A 20,279-nucleotide genomic window follows, 5' to 3' on the forward strand; every position below is an offset into this window, starting at 1 on the left:
AGTACTCCAGTAGAGTTAAAACAACAGGCCACCACCACCATCAGGCCTAGTACTCCAGTAGAGTTAAAACAACAAGCCACCACCACCATCAGGCCTAGTACTCCAGTAGAGTTAAAACAACAGGCCACCACCACCATCAGGCCTAGTACTCCAGTAGAGTTAAAACAACAGGCCACCACCACCATCAGGCCTAGTACTCCAGTAGAGTTAAAACAACAGGCCACCATCACCATCAGGCCTAGTGCTCCAGTAGAGTTAAAACAACAGGCCACCACCACCATCAGGCCTAGTACTCCAGTAGAGTTAAAACAACGGCCACCACCACCATCAGGCCTAGTACTCCAGTAGAGTTAAAACAACAGGCCACCACCACCATCAGGCCTAGTACTCCAGTAGAGTTAAAACAACAGGCCACCACCACCATCAGGGCCAACAGGCCAGTAGAGTTAAAACAACAAGCCACCACCACCATCAGGCCTAGTACTCCAGTAGAGTTAAAACAACAGGCCACCACCACCATCAGGCCTAGTACTCCAGTAGAGTTAAAACAACAGGCCACCACCACCATCAGGCCTAGTACTCCAGTAGAGTTAAAACAACAGGCCACCACCACCATCAGGCCTAGTACTCCAGTAGAGTTAAAACAACAGGCCACCACCACCATCAGGCCTAGTACTCCAGTAGAGTTAAAACAACAGGCCACCACCACCATCAGGCCTAGTACTCCAGTAGAGTTAAAACAACAGGCCACCACCACCATCAGGCCTAGTACTCCAGTAGAGTTAAAACAACAGGCCACCACCACCATCAGGCCTAGTACTCCAGTAGAGTTAAAACAACAGGCCACCACCACCATCAGGCCTAGTACTCCAGTAGAGTTAAAACAACAAGCCACCACCACCATCAGGCCTAGTGCTCCAGTAGAGTTAAAACAACAAGCCACCACCACCATCAGGCCTAGTGCTCCAGTAGAGTTAAAACAACAGGCCACCACCACCATCAGGCCTAGTACTCCAGTAGAGTTAAAACAACAGGCCACCACCACCACCATCAGGCCTGGTGCTCCAGTAGAGTTAAAACAACAGGCCACCACCACCATCAGGCCTAGTACTCCAGTAGAGTTAAAACAACAGGCCACCACCACCATCAGGCCTAGTACTCCAGTAGAGTTAAAACAACAGGCCACCACCACCATCAGGCCTAGTACTCCAGTAGAGTTAAAACAACAGGCCACCACCACCATCAGGCCTAGTACTCCAGTAGAGTTAAAACAACAGGCCACCACCACCATCAGGCCTAGTACTCCAGTAGAGTTAAAACAACAGGCCACCACCACCATCAGGCCTAGTACTCCAGTAGAGTTAAAACAACAGGCCACCACCACCATCAGGCCTAGTACTCCAGTAGAGTTAAAACAACAGGCCACCACCACCATCAACTCCAGTAGAGTTAAAACAACAGGCCACCACCACCATCAGGCCTAGTACTCCAGTAGAGTTAAAACAACAGGCCACCACCACCATCAGGCCTAGTACTCCAGTAGAGTTAAAACAACAGGCCACCACCACCATCAGGCCTAGTAGTACTCCAGTAGAGTTAAAACAACAAGCCACCACCACCATCAGGCCTAGTACTCCAGTAGAGTTAAAACAACAGGCCACCACCACCATCAGGCCTAGTACTCCAGTAGAGTTAAAACAACAGGCCACCACCACCATCAGGCCTAGTGCTCCAGTAGAGTTAAAACAACAGGCCACCACCACCATCAGGCCTAGTACTCCAGTAGAGTTAAAACAACAGGCCACCACCACCATCAGGCCTAGTACTCCAGTAGAGTTAAAACAACAGGCCACCACCACCATCAGGCCTAGCCACAGGCCACCACCACCATCAGGCCTAGTACTCCAGTAGAGTTAAAACAACAGGCCACCACCACCATCAGGCCTAGTACTCCAGTAGAGTTAAAACAACAGGCCACCACCACCATCAGGCCTAGTACTCCAGTAGAGTTAAAACAACAGGCCACCACCACCATCAGGCCTAGTACTCCAGTAGAGTTAAAACAACAGGCCACCACCACCATCAGGCCTAGTACTCCAGTAGAGTTAAAACAACAGGCCACCACCACCATCAGGCCTAGTGCTCCAGTAGAGTTAAAACAACAGGCCACCACCACCATCAGGCCTAGTACTCCAGTAGAGTTAAAACAACAGGCCACCACCACCATCAGGCCTAGTACTCCAGTAGAGTTAAAACAACAAGCCACCACCACCATCAGGCCTAGTACTCCAGTAGAGTTAAAACAACAGGCCACCACCACCATCAGGCCTAGTACTCCAGTAGAGTTAAAACAACAGGCCACCACCACCATCAGGCCTAGTACTCCAGTAGAGTTAAAACAACAGGCCACCACCACCATCAGGCCTAGTACTCCAGTAGAGTTAAAACAACAGGCCACCACCACCATCAGGCCTAGTACTCCAGTAGAGTTAAAACAACAGGCCACCATCAGGCCACCATCAGGCCTAGTACTCCAGTAGAGTTAAAACAACAGGCCACCACCACCATCAGGCCTAGTACTCCAGTAGAGTTAAAACAACAGGCCACCACCACCATCAGGCCTAGTACTCCAGTAGAGTTAAAACAACAGGCCACCACCACCATCAGGCCTAGTACTCCAGTAGAGTTAAAACAACAGGCCACCACCACCATCAGGCCTAGTACTCCAGTAGAGTTAAAACAACAGGCCACCACCACCATCAGGCCACTCCAGTAGAGTTAAAACAACAGGCCACCACCACCATCAGGCCTAGTACTCCAGTAGAGTTAAAACAACAAGCCACCACCACCATCAGGCCTAGTGCTCCAGTAGAGTTAAAACAACAGGCCACCACCACCATCAGGCCTAGTACTCCAGTAGAGTTAAAACAACAAGCCACCACCACCATCAGGCCTAGTACTCCAGTAGAGTTAAAACAACAGGCCACCACCACCATCAGGCCTAGTACTCCAGTAGAGTTAAAACAACAAGCCACCACCACCATCAGGCCTAGTACTCCAGTAGAGTTAAAACAACAGGCCACCACCACCATCAGGCCTAGTGCTCCAGTAGAGTTAAAACAACAGGCCACCACCCCATCAGGCCTGGTGCTCCAGTGGATTGACTAGTGTTCCATTATTAAAGTGAGCAGTGATTCCAAGCCTATGTATACAGGGCAGCAGCCTCTATGGAGTAGGGTTGCATAATTGGGTGGAAGCCGGCTAGTGATGGCTATTTAACAGTCTGATGGCCTTAAGATAAAAGCTGTTCTTCAGTCCTTCGGTCCCCACTTTGATGCACCTGTACTGACCTCAGCTTCTGGATGATAGCGAGGTGAACAGGCCATGGCTCGGTGGTTATTTTCCTTCATTATCTTTTTTGCCTTCCTGTGACATCGGGTGCTGTAGGTGTCCTGGAGGGCAGGTAGTTTTCCCCCGGTGATGCGTTGGGTTGCAGGCGGTGCAGTTGCTGTACCAGGCGGTGATAGTGCCTGACAGGAAGCTCTCAATTGTGCGTCTGTAAAAGTTTGTGAGGGCTTTAGAGACCAAGCCAAATTTCTTCAGCCTCCTGAGGTTGAAGAGGCCCTATTGCGTGGTGTGTCAGTGATGTGTACGCCGAGGAACTTGAAGCATTCCACATTCTCCACTGCGGTCCCGTCGAAGTGGATAAGGGCGTTCTCCCTCTGCTGTTTACTGAGTACGCGATCAGCTCCTTTATTTTGTTGACGTTGAGTGAGAGGTTATTTCCTGGCACCACTCTCCCAAGGCCCTCACCTCCTCCTTGTAGGCTGTCTCGTAATTGTTGGTAATCAGGCCTACTACTGTTGTTTCATCTGCAAAATTGATAATTGAGTAGGAGGTGTGCATGGCCACGCAGTCATGGGTGAACAGGGAGTACAGGACAGGGCTGAGCACGCACCCTTGTGGGGCCCCTGTGTTGAGGATCAGTAAATACCTTTTCAGGACAGGAAGTTATATAAATGTTTTGTGTAGAACAGATATGAGTCTCTGACATATGGAATAGGGACTTTTAGCAGCTCTATGCCATTTTCTATCTACAACATACTGAACATAAACCCTTCCTAAACAGCCCCAGAGGGACACCATGTGTGTGAAACAGGATTTTTCTGCAGTCAGCTCTTCATCCTAAAGTATGTGTCTGTTTGACAGATTATAGATGACAGAGACTGGAGGCAGCCTTTAAATGCACCTGTAAGGGCAGAGTAATGCCCTTGTCCTTTTCCTCTGTAGGTCCTTTGCACAACATTTTTGCCACATATAATCTATGCTCTACATGAGCCCACAGTAAGTATGCACTTATCATGTCAATATGACTTTGGGACAAAAGGACTTCTCTGCCACATATGTTCTTTGTTTTTCTGTCAGTGAGAGGTCAGGTATGATATGTAGTGTACAGGTATGCCTATGGTTTTCCTGTTGCGCATTGCTACTATTCTCACACGCCAGTGTTTGCAGAGACACTGCAGGCCTATTGGCTGCCTTGGGCTTCCAAGCCGCCATGCTGCCAAGAAGTTGTCTAACCCTGGAGTGTAAACTATGTGTTTACTCCTTGCTACAGGGTCATGACAATACCCTCCTCCCCCTGATAGGAATCACAGATGCCTCCTTAGCTTCTCTCTCTCTCTCTCGCTCCTTCACTCTCTCTCACTCGCTCCTTCTCTAACTCTCGCTCTCTCTCCCATATCTCTCTCCCTCCCTCTCTACCCCCTCCTCTCTTGCTCTCTCTCTCTCTCTCTCTCTCTCTCTCTAGGCCGGTGTGTAATACCATGCTCCAGATAGATAGCTTTATTGGCATTTGAATTAGATGTGTATCAAAGTAATTACCCAGCCTTCCTGCCTCTGGGCAAGACACTCATTGACAAATACGTGTCAATGCTGGATCATCTCTGGCCATGTAGACAATAAGAGGGGAACACACACACACACCATGCATATAGGCACACACACAAACACACACATTCCACACACACCGTGCATGCACACACACACACACACATCACACACACGTACGTCAGGGGGGACAGCAAGACAGGGTCTTAGACGGTCAGAGACACAGTGTCAGGGGGACACAGCAAGCACACACTTACACAGCAAGACAGGGTCAGGGACAGACAGCAAGACAGGGTCTTAGACAGTCAGGGGGGACACAGCAAGACAGGGTCTTAGACAGTCAGGGGGCACAGCAAGACAGGGTCTTAGACAGTCAGGGGGAGACAGCAAGACAGGGTCTTAGACAGTCAGGGGGACACAGCAAGACAGGGTTTTAGCAAGACAGGGTCTTAGAAAGTCAGGGGGACACAGCAAGACAGGGGACAGCAAGACAGGGTCTTAGAAGTCAGGGGGACACAGCAAGACAGGGTCTTAAACAGTCAGGGGGACACAGCAAGACATGGTCTTAGACAGTCAGGGGGACACAGCAAGACAGGGTCTTAAACAGTCAGGGGGACACAGCAAGACAGGGTCTTAGACAGTCAGGGGGGACACAGCAAGACAGGGTCTTAGACATTCAGGGGGACACAGCAAGACAGGGTCTTAGACAGTCAGGGGGACACACAGCAAGACAGGGTCTTAGGTCAGGGGGACACAGCAAGACAGGGTCTTAGACAGTCAGGGGGGGGGACACACAGTCACAGACAGGGTCTTAGACAGTCAGGGGGACACAGCAAGACAGGGTCTTAGACAGTCAGGGGGGACACAGCAAGACAGGGTCTTAGACAGTCAGGGGGACACGGCAAGACAGGGTCAAGGGGGACACACAGCAAGACAGGGTCTTAGACAGTCAGGGGGGGACACACACAGCAAGACAGGGTCTTAGACAGTCAGGGGGGACACAGCAAGACAGGGTCTTCAGGGGGACACAGCAAGACAGGGTCTTAGGGGGGACACAGCAAGACAGGGTCTTAGACAGTCAGGGGGGACACAGCAAGACAGGGTCTTAGACAGTCAGGGGGACACACAGCAAGACAGGGTCTTAGACAGTCAGGGGGGGACACAGCAAGACAGGGTCTCAGGGGGACACAGCAAGACAGGGTCTTAGACAGTCAGGGGGACACAGCAAGACAGGGTCTTAGACAGTCAGGGGGGACACAGCAAGACAGTGTCTTAGACAGTCAGGGGGGACACAGCAAGACAAGGTCTTAGACAGTCAGGGGGGACACAGCAAGACAAGGTCTTAGACAGCCGCTGGGCCATAGGTTAACACAGTGAAAACATGGTGTGTATTCTGTTGCACAGAAATGAAATCCAAGATTTTGTTATGTCTAGTTTTCACAAGGAAAGGAATGTGTTAGGAATGTGTGTGGTATGATTGTGGATTTTCAGGAGCCTGAATGACCTTGAATCATAGGACTGAATGTTTGCCAGAAGAAAAGGTGTTAAAAGCTAGTAGGCCTACTGTACTAGTGCAGTAACTAGAGAGAAGACTTGTTTTCATACACATTTTTTCACTTGAGAAGAAATCCTGAACCTAATATGCGAAATTGCTTGGCCCAAGAAAGTCTCTTCTTCTTATTGGTGTTGTGAGGGTTCAGTGACCAGCCGGAGGAAGACGACACGACAGCACCCTTCTCATGGGCCCACTAATTGGCTTGGTGTCTCCCTCTATACAGTCGTTGCCAAAAGTTTTGAGAATGACACAAATATTTATTTTCACAGATTCTGCTGCCTCAGTTTGTATGATGGCAATTTGCATATACTCCAGATACTTCATGTTATACTTCATGTTATGAAGAGTGATCAGATTAATTGCAAAGTCCCTCTTTGCCATGCAAATTGTCACGCTTTGGTCTTAGTATTTTGTGTTTTCTTTATTTATTTGGTCAGGCCAGGGTGTGACATTGGTTATTGTGGTGTGTTTTTGTCTTGGGGTTTTGTGGGGTGTCTACGTAGTCTATGGCTGCCTGAGGCGGTTCTCAATCAGAGTCAGGTGATTATCGTTGTCTCTGATTGGGAACCATATTTCAACCAATTCTGTGAGTGTTTCGTGGGTGAATGTTCCTGTCTTTGTGTTTGCACCAGATAGGTTTTGTTATTTCATTTCGTTATTTTTGTAGTTTCTGTATGTTGAGAACGCTGCATTTTGGTCCGATCCTTGTTCTACCTCTTCGTCAGAGGAGGAGATAGAAGAGAGCCGTTACAGAATCACCCACCAAACCCGGACCAAGTGGTGTGGTAACAGGCAACAGCGGCAGCAGGAGCAGCGCGACAAGAATTTCTGGACTTGGGAGGAAATCCTCGACGGGAGAGGACCCTGGGCTAAACCAGTGGAGTGTAGCCGCACCAGGTGCAGCGAGAGAGGGAGGTGCAGCGAGAAGGAGGGACTGGACATGGGAGGACGAACTGGACGGTGAAGGACCTTGGGCTCAGTGGAGGAAAACTCGCCTCCCTGCGGACCTGATTTCCTCTTCTCTCTCTGCTGCTAAAGCCACTTTCTACCACTCTAAATTCCAAGCATCTGCCTCTAAGCCGGAGAATATCGCCGCCCCAAGGAAGAACTGAGGCGGGGAAAGGCTTGGTGCTCAAGAGAGGCGCTGGTATGAGGAGGCATCACGGCGTGTTCTCTATCCAGTTCCGGATGGAAGCCTGAGAGTCAGCCCCAAAAATGTATTGACATCCTTTTCACTCCCTCCCTCTCTACATTTTCCTCTTCTCTCTCTGGGCTCTAAATTCCAAGCATCTGCCTCTAACCCTAGGAGTATGGCAGATGATGCCAGGTAGGAGACCTAAGTCAAACGACAAACTCCCTGTGCTCTGACCTCTTTCTCCCCTCTCTCCAGATGGGGGCTAGCCCAACAAGAGACCGGGCAGGCACCGCTACGTCCCTTCCGTCTTCAAGAGAGCGAGAGTTGCACCCCTTCTGCTCGATCCCTGGAACAACTACAGACCAGTATCAGTGTTCCAAAACTCCAGTGCTTGGGTGCTATCTCTCTCAGAATGACCTTCTTGATCCAAATCAGTCAGGTTTCATACCAGCTCTTTCTGTATTGGCTCCGCACTGCTAAAGCTAACTCTCTCTCCTCTGCTAGAGTGGGCACCCTCTCCGAGCCAGGTAAGGTCCTACCTGACAGGGCAGGCTTGTCTCCACACCACGTGCTCACCAAGGGCTCTGAGCTCCAGTGCGCCTGCACGGTCCAATTAATCTTCTCCTTTCCCCCTTCTGATGACCAGGTATCCAGAGCCACCTCGGATCACCACACACCAGTCCTCCGGGGAAGGTGGCAGCTCGCCATCACGGTTGACACCAGGCTTCCTGTGCGTGTTCTCTATCCAGTTCCACCAGTGCCAGCACCACGCATCAGGCCTCCAGGCACAGTGCGTTCAACCTCGCTACAAGACCATGGTGCTTGCCTACGGAGCTGTGAGGGGAACGGCACCTCAGTACCTCCAGGCTCTGATCAGGCCCTACACCCAAACAAGGGCACTGCGTTCATCCACCTCTGGCCTGCTCGCCTCCTCTCCGGAGTCAATCACCACCTTCCGGAGACACCTGAAACCCCACCTCTTTAAGGAATACCTAGGATAGGGTAATCCCTCTCACCCCTCCCCTGAAAAGATTTAGATGCACTACTGTTCCACTGGAGGTCATAAGGTGAATCCAGTAAGCGCTGCCGGAGTCTCCACCGCCTGTTCAGCGCTGTCGGAGCCTTCCTTCTCTCCAGCGCTGCCGGAGTCTCCTGCCTGTTCAGCGCAGCCTGAGCTGCCAGTCTGCATGGAGCAGCCTGAGCTGCCAGTCTGCATGGAGCAGCCCTGCATGGAGCAGCCAGAGCTGCCAGTCTGCATGGAGCAGCCAGAGCTGTCAGTCTGCATGGAGCAGCCAGAGCTGCCAGTCTGCATGGAGCAGCCAGAGCTGCCAGTCTGCATGGAGGTCTGCATAGTGCAGCCAGAGTCTGCATGGAGCTGCCAGTCTGCATAGAGCAGCCAGAGCTGTCAGTCTGCATAGAGCAGCCAGAGCTGCCAGTCTGCATGGAGCAGCCAGAGCTGCCAGTCTGCATGGAGCAGCCAGAGCTGCCAGTCTGCATGGAGCAGCCAGAGCAGCTAGATCCGCCAGTCAGCCAGACTCTTCCAGATCTGCCAGTCAGCTAGACTCTTCCAGATCTGCCAGTCAGCCAGACTCTTCCAGATCTGCCAGTCAACCAGACTCTTCCAGATCTGCCAGTCAACCAGACTCTTCCAGATCGGCCAGTCAACCAGACTCTTCCAGATCTGCCAGTCAACCAGACTCTTCCAGATCTGCCAGTCAACCAGACTCTTCCAGATCTGCCAGTCAACCAGACTCTTCCAGATCCGCCAGCCAGCCGGGATCTGCCAGAGCCAACTACCTGCCTGAGCTTCCTCTCAGTGCTGAGCTTCCTCTCAGTGCTGGGCTTTCCCTCAGTGCTGGGCTTTCCCTCAGTGCTGGGCTTCCCCTCAGTGCTGAGCTGCCCCTCAGTCCCGAGCTTCCCCTCAGTCCCGAGCTTCCCCTCAGTCCCGAGCTACCCCTCAGTTCCGAGCTACCCCTCAGTTCCGAGCTACCCCTCAGTCCCGAGCTACCCCTCAGTCCCGAGCTATCCCTCAGTCCCGAGCTGCCTCAGTCCCGAGCTGCCCCTCAGTCCCGAGCTGCCCCTCAGTCACGAGCTGCCCCTCAGTCACGAGTTGCCCCTCAGTCCAGTGGGGTTATGGGTGAGGACTATTAGGCCATGGTCGGTGGCGAGGGTGGATTATCCCAGGACGCGAGGGGGAGGAACTATGACATTTATGGAGTGGGGTCCACGTCCCGAGCCGGAGCCGCCACCATGGACAGACGCCCACCCGGACCCTCCCTATGGTTTTGAGGTGCGTCCGGGAGTCCGCACCTTAGGGGGGGGGTTCTGTCACGCCTTGGTCTTAGTATTTTGTGTTTTATTTATTTATTTGGTCAGGCCAGGGTGTGACATGGGTTATTGTGGTGTGTTTTTGTCTTGGGGTTTTGTGGGGTGTCTACGTAGTCTATGGCTGCCTGAGGCGGTTCTCAATCAGAGTCAGGTGATTATCGTTGTCTCTGATTGGGAACCATATTTAGGCAGCCATATTCTGTGAGTGTTTCGTGGGTGAATGTTCCTGTCTTTGTGTTTGCACCAGATAGGGCTGTTTCGGTTTTCGTTATTTCATTTAGTTATTTTTGTAGTTTCTGTATGTATAGTTTTTACTTCATTAAAATATCATGAATCATCATCACGCTGCATTTTGGTCCGATCCTTGTTCTACCTCTTCGTCAGAGGAGGAGATAGAAGAAAGCCGTTACACAAATGAACTGAATCAAAAAAAAACATTTCCACTGCATTTCAGCCTTGCCACAAAAGGACCAGCTGACATCATGTCAGTGATTTTCTCATTAACACAGGTGTGAGTGTTCGTGAGGAGAAGGCTGGAGATCACTCTGTCATGCTGATTGAGTTCGAATAATAGACTGGAAGCTTCAAAAGGAGGGTGGTGCTTGGAATCATTGTGCTTCCTCTGTCAATCATGGTTACCTGCAATGAAACACGTGCCGTCATCATTGCTTTGCACAAAAAGGGCTTCACAGGCAAGGATATTGCTGCCAGTAAGATTGCACCTAAATCAACCAATTATCGGATCATCAGGAACTTCAAGGAGAGCGGTTCAATTGTTGTGAAGAAGGCTTCAAGGTGCCCAAGAAAGTCCAGCAAGCGCCAGGACCGTCTGCTAATGTTGATTCAGCTGCGGGTTCGGGGCACCAACAGTACAGAGCTTGCTCAGGAATGGCAGCAGGCAGGTGTGAGTGCATCTGCACACACAGTGAGGCGAATACTTTTGGAGGATGGCCTGGTGTCAAGAAGGGCAGCAAAGAAGCCACTTATCTCCAGGAAAAACATCAGTGACAGACTGATATTCTGCAAAAGGTACAGGGATTTGACTGCTGATGTCACGTTCGTCATAATAACACTCAGACCAAAGCGCAGCGTGGAATCGGTTCGACATGTTTTATTGAAGTGAACCGCACAAAATCAACGAAACGTGACATTCTGGAGTGCTCACAGGATTCTACACAAAAACAAAATCCCACAAAACACAGTGGGGAAATGGCTGCCTAAATATGATCCCCAATCAGAGACAACGGTAAACAGCTGCCTCTGATTGGGAACTATACCAGGCCAACATAAAAAATAAAACACCTAGATAGGAACACCCCCCCTAGTCACACCCGACCTAAGGAATAAAAAGGATCTCTATGGTCAGGGCGTGACAGCTGAGGACTGGGGTAAAGTCATTTTCTCTGATGAATCCCCTTTCTGAATGTTTGGGGCATCCAGAAAAAATCTTGGCCGGAGAAGACAAGGTGAGCGCTACCATCAGTTCTGTGTCATGCCAACAGTAAAGCATCCTGAGACCATTCATGTGTGGGGTTGCTTCTCAGCCAAGGGAGTGGGCTCACTCACAATTATGTCTAACACAGCCATGAATAAAGAATGGTACCAACAATGCCTTTTCCAGCATGATGGAGCACCTTGCCATAAGGCAAAAGTGATAACAAAGTGGCTCGGTGAACAAAATATTGATATTTTGGGTCTATGGCCAGGAAACTCCCCAGACCTTAATCCCATTGAAAACTTGTGGTCAATCCTCAAGAGGTGGGTGGACAAACAAAAACCCACAAATTCTGACAAACTCCAAGGATTGATTATGCAAGAATGGGCTGCCATCAGTCAGGATGTGGCCCAGAAGTTAATTGACAGCATGCCAGGGCGGATTGCAGAGGTCTTGAAAAAGAAGGGTCAACACTGCAAATATTGACTCTTTGCATCAACTTCATGTAATTGTCAATAAAAGCCTTTGACGCTGATTAAATGCTTGTAATTATACTTCAGTATTCCATAGTAACATCTGACAAAAATATCTAAAGACACTGAAGCAGCAAACTTTGTGGAAATTAATATTTATGTCATTCTCAAAACTTTTGGCCACGACTGTACAGGTGTGCCAGGAGAAGAGCTGGGGATGAATTGGGATCAGACACGGGGATCTGTGAGGACGTCAGACTTTCCTACCTCAGAGAAGGCGTCTTCATCTGATGGAGCTTGGCTCTATGTTAAACAAGGCAGGCTAAAGATAGAGGGAAGCGTTGTAAATATGATGTGTAGACGATAGCCGTTTGTTGTTTTGTGTTCCCTTTTTGGCCACAGCCTTTTGGTCAGCTGCTTAGTTTATGTTGATTCTTTTTATGCTGTTGTTTCAGCGTTGGACCCTACCTTGTACTGGGCTTATTTTACCGGGCGAAATAAACCCTGTTTAGTGACAATGCAAAAGAAAAGGAACCACAACCACTGCCTCCAGTCTGTTCATTTCATGCCTCCCTCCAGTGTTAGAGTATTTCGGACGAGCTGATCCTTCACAGTGTATTTTAGTAGTGGTTTCTTTGCAGCTATTCGACCATGAAGGCCTGATTCACGCAGTCTCCTCTGAACAGTTAATGTTGAGATGTGTCTGTTGAACTTTTGAAGCATTTATTTGGCCTGCAATCTGAGGGGCAGTTAACTCTAATGAATGTATCCTCTGCAGCAGAAGTAACTCTGGGTCTTCCTTTCCTATGGAGGTCCTCATGAGAGCCAGTTTCATCACAGCGCTTGATGGTTTTTGCAGCTGAAACTTTAAAAGTTCTTGATTTTTCCGGATTGACTGACCTTCATATCTTAAAGTAATGATGGACGGTCATTTTTCTTTGCTTATTTAAGCTGTTCTTGCCATAATATGGACTTGGTCTTTTACCAAATAGGGCTATCTTCTGTATAGCACCCCTACCTTGTCATAACAGAACTGATTGGCTCAAACGCATTAAGAAGGAAAGAAATTCCACAAATTAACTTTTAACAAGGCACATCTGTTAATTGAAATGCATCATAAGATATCTTGTTGTAATCACAATTATTCTGAAGACCAATGTATCCTTAACTACAACAACGTTCTCAGTAATGGTTACAGAAACATTTCACTTCCTATGACTGATATGTGCTTGGCTGAATGCACCGACTATAAGATGCTAAACAATAACGCACGCTAAATGACCAAAATGTAAACATGAACTTGCAAAGAACAATGGGTAATATGTCACTAGGTAATTACAGTAATATGCTGTAATTGTAATTAGTACTGTGATTAGTCACTTGGTACTGTAATTTCTGCCAATAAGTTACTGTACATTTTACAGGAAATGTCTTACAGTGTAACCAAACACCATACGTAGGCCTAAGCAGAGTCACTTTTTCACTGTTGTTATTCTCATCAGGCAAAGACAGTCTGTTTCAAATTAGCGGTCCCTGTAGAGTCTTCTTCTTAGAAGATAGAATCTGCAGGCTGGCTGGTCTTTGAGGATGAACAAGAGAGAAAGAGAGAGAAAGAGGGGGAGAGAGAAAGAAAAAGAGAACAAGAGACAGCGAGAGAGAGCTGAGTATGGAAGGAAGGAGGAATGAGGAAGCGTTAGTAGAGAGTTAGGAATGCGTTGTGGAGTGTTCCATGATTCCAGGTGAGTTATGTAATGATGGGTGCATATGTCAGCTTCACAGCTGTGGAGCAACAATCACACACAGCTGAAGGCTACAGAGAGAGGGAGAGAGAGAGAAAGAGGGAGACAGCGAAAGAGAGAGAGGGGGAGAGGACATGAGGGGGGAGAGTGTGAGGAAGAAAGGGGGAATAGAGAGACAGAGTCAAATCAAATCAAATTTATTTATATAGCCCTTCGTACATCAGCTGATATCTCAAAGTGCTGTACAGAAACCCAGCCTAAAACCCCAAACAGCAAGCAATGCAGGTGTAGAAGCACGGTGGCTAGGAAAAACTCCCTAGAAAGGCCAAAACCTAGGAAGAAACCTAGAGAGGAACCAGGCTATGTGGGGTGGCCAGTCCTCTTCTGGCTGTGCCGGGTGGAGATTATAACAGAACATGGCCAAGATGTTCAAATGTTCATAAATGACCAGCATGGTCGAATAATAATTAGGCAGAACAGTTGAAACTGGAGCAGCAGCACAGTCAGGTGGAAGTTGAAACTGGAGCAGCAGCATGGCCAGGTGGACTGGGGACAGCAAGGAGTCATCATGTCAGGTAGTCCTGGGGCATGGTCCTAGGGCTCAGGTCAGTTGAAACTGGAACAGCAGCATGGCCAGGTGGACTGGGGACAGCAAGGAGTCATCATGTCAGGTAGTCCTGGGGCATGGTCCTAGGGCTCAGGTCCCCCGAGAGAGAGAAAGAAAGAGAGAAGGAGAGAATTAGAGAACGCACACTTAGATTCACACAGGACACCGAATAGGACAGGAGAAGTACTCCAGATATAACAAACTGACCCCAGCCCCCCGACACATAAACTACTGCAGCATAAATACTGGAGGCTGAGACAGGAGGGGTCAGGAGACACTGTGGCCCCATCCGAGGACACCCCCGGACAGGGCCAAACAGAGAAGTGCTTGAGGGAGGAAGAAAGAGAGGGGGGAGGGTGAGAAAGAGTGATAGAAGAAGAGAGAGCGTAGCGCATTGCCTTGCCAAGATAAGAATCTGTTTCCAATCCTCCTCCTGTCCCTCCTGTCCTCTCCTCTGCTCACTACCCCTCCTCAGCTGATGAGATAAGGCCTGCAGAGTAGGTATGGATGTGGAGGAGGTTGCAGACCCATTTCTCCTGAAACGACTTCTCTCTGATTGTGTTTTTTATTCTTCCAAAGCTTGTGTAAACAACAGTGTGAGAGGGAACATGAAGCATGACATTGAATGGATGGAACAGTCCCATCTCAGCTATGTTCCTTCTATTAATCAGCAATACATCCTGACTACACGTAGATGTTGGATGTTTTGTGGTATTTATGTTGTTGTGATTAACAGAGTTTGTGAACTGCAGTTCAACTTGCTATCATTTCTTTACTGAAAAACATACCTTCTGTGTCAGCTCATTGATAATCTAAATGTACCAATGTGTATGTCTGTTTTTCTTCAGCTTCAATGCCTTTGACTCCTTTGTGCCTCGCCTCTAGACTCATCCTCTCTGTTGGGCTCTCTGAGAGGGTTAAGCCTTAAAAAGCTTTTTTTAAACAGTCAAAGCTTTCGGTCAGACAGTGTGTGGAAAGCATTTTCAGGGAGGATCATAGGACTCCAGAAATAGGTACGGTAGAGGACTACAGTAACCTCGAATCTCAAACACGAAGCCACAATACAATCCGCAAAGTTTCAATTGTGGCTTCACCTCTGTTAGTGCTTCAGAGAGGGCCTTGGTTGTGTGGTAGGCGGTGTCTCTTTGTTAGGTATAGAAGTTGGCATCTTAAAATCCTAGATCTGTGCCTAGAGCAACGTCTATCTACCCAGATAAAACTTTGATCTACCTTGACACTGATCTAAGGTAAATGCAGCGTTCTTTCTCCTAAGGCTATGCTTTGGGAAGGGGAAGCTGATCCTAGATCTGTGCCTACCCAGAGCTTATTTTCTTGTATGGGGTAAAGAGAACAGGGTTCTCTGTAAACCCCTGACCTCTATAAACCCCTGACCTTTTCTTGTATGGGGTTAAGAGAACAAGGTTCTCTGTAAACCCCTGACCTCTATAAACCCCTGACCTTTTCTTGTATGGGGTTAAGAGAACAGGGTTCTCTGTAAACCCCTGACCTCTATAAACCCCTGACCTTTTCTTGTATGGGGTTAAGAGAACAGGGTTCTCTGTAAACCCCTGACCTTTTCTTGTATGGGGTTAAGAGAACAGGGTTCTCTGTAAACCCCTGACCTTTTCTTGTATGGGGTTAAGAGAACAGGGTTCTCTGTAAACCCCTGACCTTTTCTTGTATGGGGTTAAGAGAACAGGGTTCTCTGTAAACCCCTGACCTCTATAAACCCCTGACCTTTTCTTGTATGGGGTTAAGAGAACAGGGTTCTCTGTAAACCCCTGACCTTTGCCCTTTCCCCTGCAGGCAGACTCGGGAGCAGGAGACGCCCCCTGACTTCTTCTACTTTTCGGACTTTGAGAGACATAATGCTGAGATCGCTGCCTTTCATCTGGACAGGTAAATCACACACACACACCTGTACCTGACACAAAGAATCCACAGTGTGTATGTACACCCACCACCTCCGGAGTTAGCCAGACACCCACCACCTCCGGAGTTAGCCAGACACCCACCACCTCCAGAGTTAGCCAGACACCCACCACCTCCAGAGTTAGCCAGACACCCACCACCTCCAGAGTTAGCCAGACACCCACCACCTCCAGAGTTAGTCAGACACCCACCACCTCCGGAGTTGACACCCTCCACCTCCGGAGTTGACACCCTCCACCTCCGGAGTTGACACCCTCCACCTCCGGAGTTAGTCAGAAACCCACCACCTCCGGAGTTAGTCAGAAACCCACCACCTCCGGAGTTAGCCAGACACCCACCACCTCCGGAGTTAGTCAGACACCCACCACCTCCGGAGTTAGCCAGACACCCACCACCTCCGGAGTTAGTCAGACACCCACCACCTCCGGAAGTTAGTCAGACACCCACCACCTCCGGAATTAGTCAGACACCCACCACCTCCGACAGGAAACACAGGGATAAATACACTGGGGAAAACAAGCAACACCTGGAGGGGGTGGAGACTATAACAAGGAAAGGTGAAACAGATCAGGGTGTGACGATAATAATGCTGCCATGATTACGCTCTGTATTATAATGATACTGCCATGATGGTTACACTCTGTATTATAATAATACTGCCATGATTACGCTCTGTATTATAATGATACTGCCATGATGGTTACACTCTGTATTATAATAATACTGCCATGATGGTTACACTCTGTATTATAATAATACTGCCATGATGGTTACACTCTGTATTATAATAATACTGCCATGATGGTTACACTCCATATTATAATAATACTGCCATGATGGTTACACTCTGTATTATAATGATACTGCCATGATGGTTACACTCTGTATTATAATGATACTGCCATGATGGTTACACTCCGTATTATAATAATACTGCCATGATGGTTACACTCCGTATTATAATAATACTGCCATGATGGTTACACTCCGTATTATAATAATACTGCCATGATGGTTACGCTCTGTATTATAATGATACTGCCATGATGGTTACACTCCATATTATAATGATACTGCCATGGTTACACTCCATATTAAAATAATACTGCCATGGTTATGCTCCGTATTATAATAATACTGCCATGGTTATGCTCCATATTATAATGATACTGCCATGGTTATGCTCCGTATTATAATAATACTGCCATGGTTATGCTCCATATTAAAATAATACTGCCATGGTTATGCTCCATATTAAAATAATACTGCCATGGTTATGCTCCGTATTATAATAATACTGCCATGGTTATGCTCCATATTAAAATAATACTGCCATGGTTATGCTCCGTATTATAATAATACTGCCATGGTTATGCTCCATATTAAAATAATACTGCCATGGTTATGCTCCGTATTATAATAATACTGCCATGGTTATGCTCCATATTAAAATAATACTGCCATGGTTATGCTCCATATTAAAATAATACTGCCATGGTTATGCTCCGTATTATAATAATAATGCCATGGTTTGGTCTCCATAGCTACATACTGTAGTGACATGGAGGTCTAATAGTTTTCTTTCAAGTCAATGATACTATATCGTTTGGAGTCACCTGTCGCAGCCCTTTTCACACAGCAAGGCTTTTCTCTGTCTGGCTCAGTTGTAGTCAACTGTGGTGTGAAGATTGTCATGATAATGTACTTGTTATCTCTTAGGTAGAGGATGGAGGAAAATAAGAGGGAGGATGTAGGGTGGAGGTAGGTAGAAGAGGGAGGGGGAGGGTGGAGGTAAGGGAGGGAGGGTAGAGGTAGAGGAGGGAGGGTGGAGGTAGAAGTAGAGGAGGGTGGGGGTAGAGTAGGGTGGAGGTAGAGGAGGGTGGAGGTAGATGGAGGGGAGGGTGGAGGTAGAAGAGGGAGGGGGAGGGTGGAGAAGGGAGGGTGGAGGTAAGGGAGGGTAGAGGTAGAGGAGGAAGGGTGGAGGTAGATGGAGGGGAGAGTGGAGGTAGAGGTAGAAGGGAGAGGGTGGAGAAGGTAGGGTGGGGTGGAGGTAGAAGTAGAGGGGGGTAGAGTAGGGTGGAGGTAGAGGAGGGTGGAGGTAGATGGAGGGGAGGGTGGAGGTAAATGTAGCGGGGGAGGGTGGAGTTATAGAAGAATGGGGGTACAGGAGGGTGGAGGTAGAGGAGGGAGGGTGGAGGTAGAAGAGGAAGGGTAGAGGAGGATGGAGGGAGAGGAGGGTGGAGGTAAAGGAGGAAGGGTGTAGGTAGAAGAGGAAGGGTGGAGGTAGAGGACGATAGAGGATGGAGGGAGAGGAGGGTGGAGGTAAAGGAGGGTGAAGGTAGAGGAGGGAGTGTGGAGGTAGAAGAGGAAAGTTGGAGGTAGAGAACGATAGAGGATGGAGGGTGGAGATAGAGGGAGGGTAGAGGAGGATGGAGGGACAGGAGGATGGAAGGTGGAGGGAGGATGGAGGTAGAGGAGGGAGGGAGGGTGGAGGTAGAGGAGGGAGGGAGGATGGAAGGTAGAGGAGGGAGGGTGGAGGTAGAGGAGGGAGGGAGAGTGGAGGTAGGAGGAGGGTGGAGGTAGGAGAGAGAACAGTAACAGAGAGAACAGTCTATGACTAGGGTGGCTGGAGTTTGACATTTTTTAGGGCCTTCCTCTGACACCACCAGGTATAGAGGTCCTGGATAGCAGGAAGCTTGGCCCCAGTGATGTACTGGGCCGTACGCACTATCCTCTGTAGTGCCTTGCAGTCAGAGGCCGAGCAGTTGCCATACCAAACAGTGATGCATCCAGTCAGGATGCTCTCAGTGGTGCTGCTGTAGAACTTTTTGAGAATCTGAGGACCCATGCCAAATCTTTTCAGTCTCCTTAAAATACTGAACTGTATTTGGCATGGGTCCTCAGATCCTCAAAAATGTGACATTGCCAATGCAAGTGAAATGGATAAACAAAAGTGAATATTATACTCACACAAGTTCCAAAAGAATAAAGACATTTCAAGTATCATAGTATTGTATATACTGTATACAGTGTTGTAACGATGTGCAAATAGTTTAAGTAAAAATAAAAATAAAAATTATAAACATAAATATGGCTTATATTTAAAATGGTGTTTGTTCTTCAATGCTTGCCCTTTTCTTGTGGTAACGGGTCACAAATCTTGCTGCTGTGATTGCATACTGTGGTATTTTACCCAATTGATTTGGGAGTTTATCCCCCAAAGGAAGTGCAGCTCAGTGTCCAACACATTTTGTGGGCAGTGTGCACATAGCCTGTCTTCTCTTGAGAGTCAGGTCTGCCTACGGCAAACTTTCTCAATAGCAAGGCTATGCCTCTCTCTCTCTCTCTCTCTCTCTCTCTCTCTCTCTCTCTCTCGTGTTCTCTCTCCCTCTCGTGTTCTCTCTCTCTTGTGTTCTCTCTCTCTTGTGTTCTCTCTCTCTTGTGTTCTCTCTCTCTTGTGTTCTCTCTCGTGTTCTCTCTCTCTCTTGTGTTCTCTCTCTCTCTCTCTCTCTCTCTCTCTCTCGTGTTCTCTCTCTCTCTCGTGTTCTCTCTCTCTGTGCCCCCAGGCCTAGTTCATGTCGGTAGGTAAATGTTGAAGCATCCCTGGTTAACAGTGGTGTCATCATTAACAGAAGGGGGGTTATACATGCATAAAATTAGTGTGTAGCACGCACAGAGACAGGAATAACAGCACTCAGAGAGAGAGAGAGAGACTGACAGAGAGAGAGAGAGAGAGAGAGAGAGAGAGAGAGAGAGAAAGAGGGACTGACAGAGAGAGAGAGACCGTGTTCATGTTAGAAGACTCCATCTCCCTGGAGTGGTCTCATACGTGCTGAGAATACTATGAACACAGAACATCTGCATAGTTCATGCATACACGCATTCACAGGACATACACACATACACATCTGCACCCACACATGCCAGTATTCTGTGCACATACCTGGGTTCACACACAGATGAATCATCATCAGAGGCATGTGTCCAACTCGTGGCTTCTCTGGATAACTGTCTCCTTCCCACATTGCAGTAGAGTAGAATAGAAACATAGCATATGTCAGAACTACGCATGGTGTAAATTAAGACCAAGCATGGTTGATTAGATCATTATCATCACTGATTTAGAATAGAGTAATTTGAGCTTTTGATGTGAAATCATTTAGACTTTCTGTGATGACCTAGACT

At 48.3% G+C, this 20,279-nt stretch overlaps 1 protein-coding gene across 1 annotated transcript in view; it reads left to right on the forward strand.

The window, feature by feature from the left end:
• Positions 1 to 20,279, forward strand: part of LOC115112886 (extracellular serine/threonine protein kinase FAM20C-like) — a 137,068-nt gene that overhangs the window by 99,638 nt on the left and 17,151 nt on the right. Inside the window, exon 4 of the mRNA XM_029639915.2 lies at positions 15,969 to 16,061. Within this exon, the coding sequence (XP_029495775.1) occupies positions 15,969 to 16,061 (93 nt within the window). The remainder of the gene's footprint in view (positions 1 to 15,968; positions 16,062 to 20,279) is intronic.

The sequence above is a fragment of the Oncorhynchus nerka genome, linkage group LG28 (genome assembly GCF_034236695.1).
Source record: "Oncorhynchus nerka isolate Pitt River linkage group LG28, Oner_Uvic_2.0, whole genome shotgun sequence".
NCBI classification, from domain to species: Eukaryota; Metazoa; Chordata; class Actinopteri; order Salmoniformes; family Salmonidae; genus Oncorhynchus; species Oncorhynchus nerka.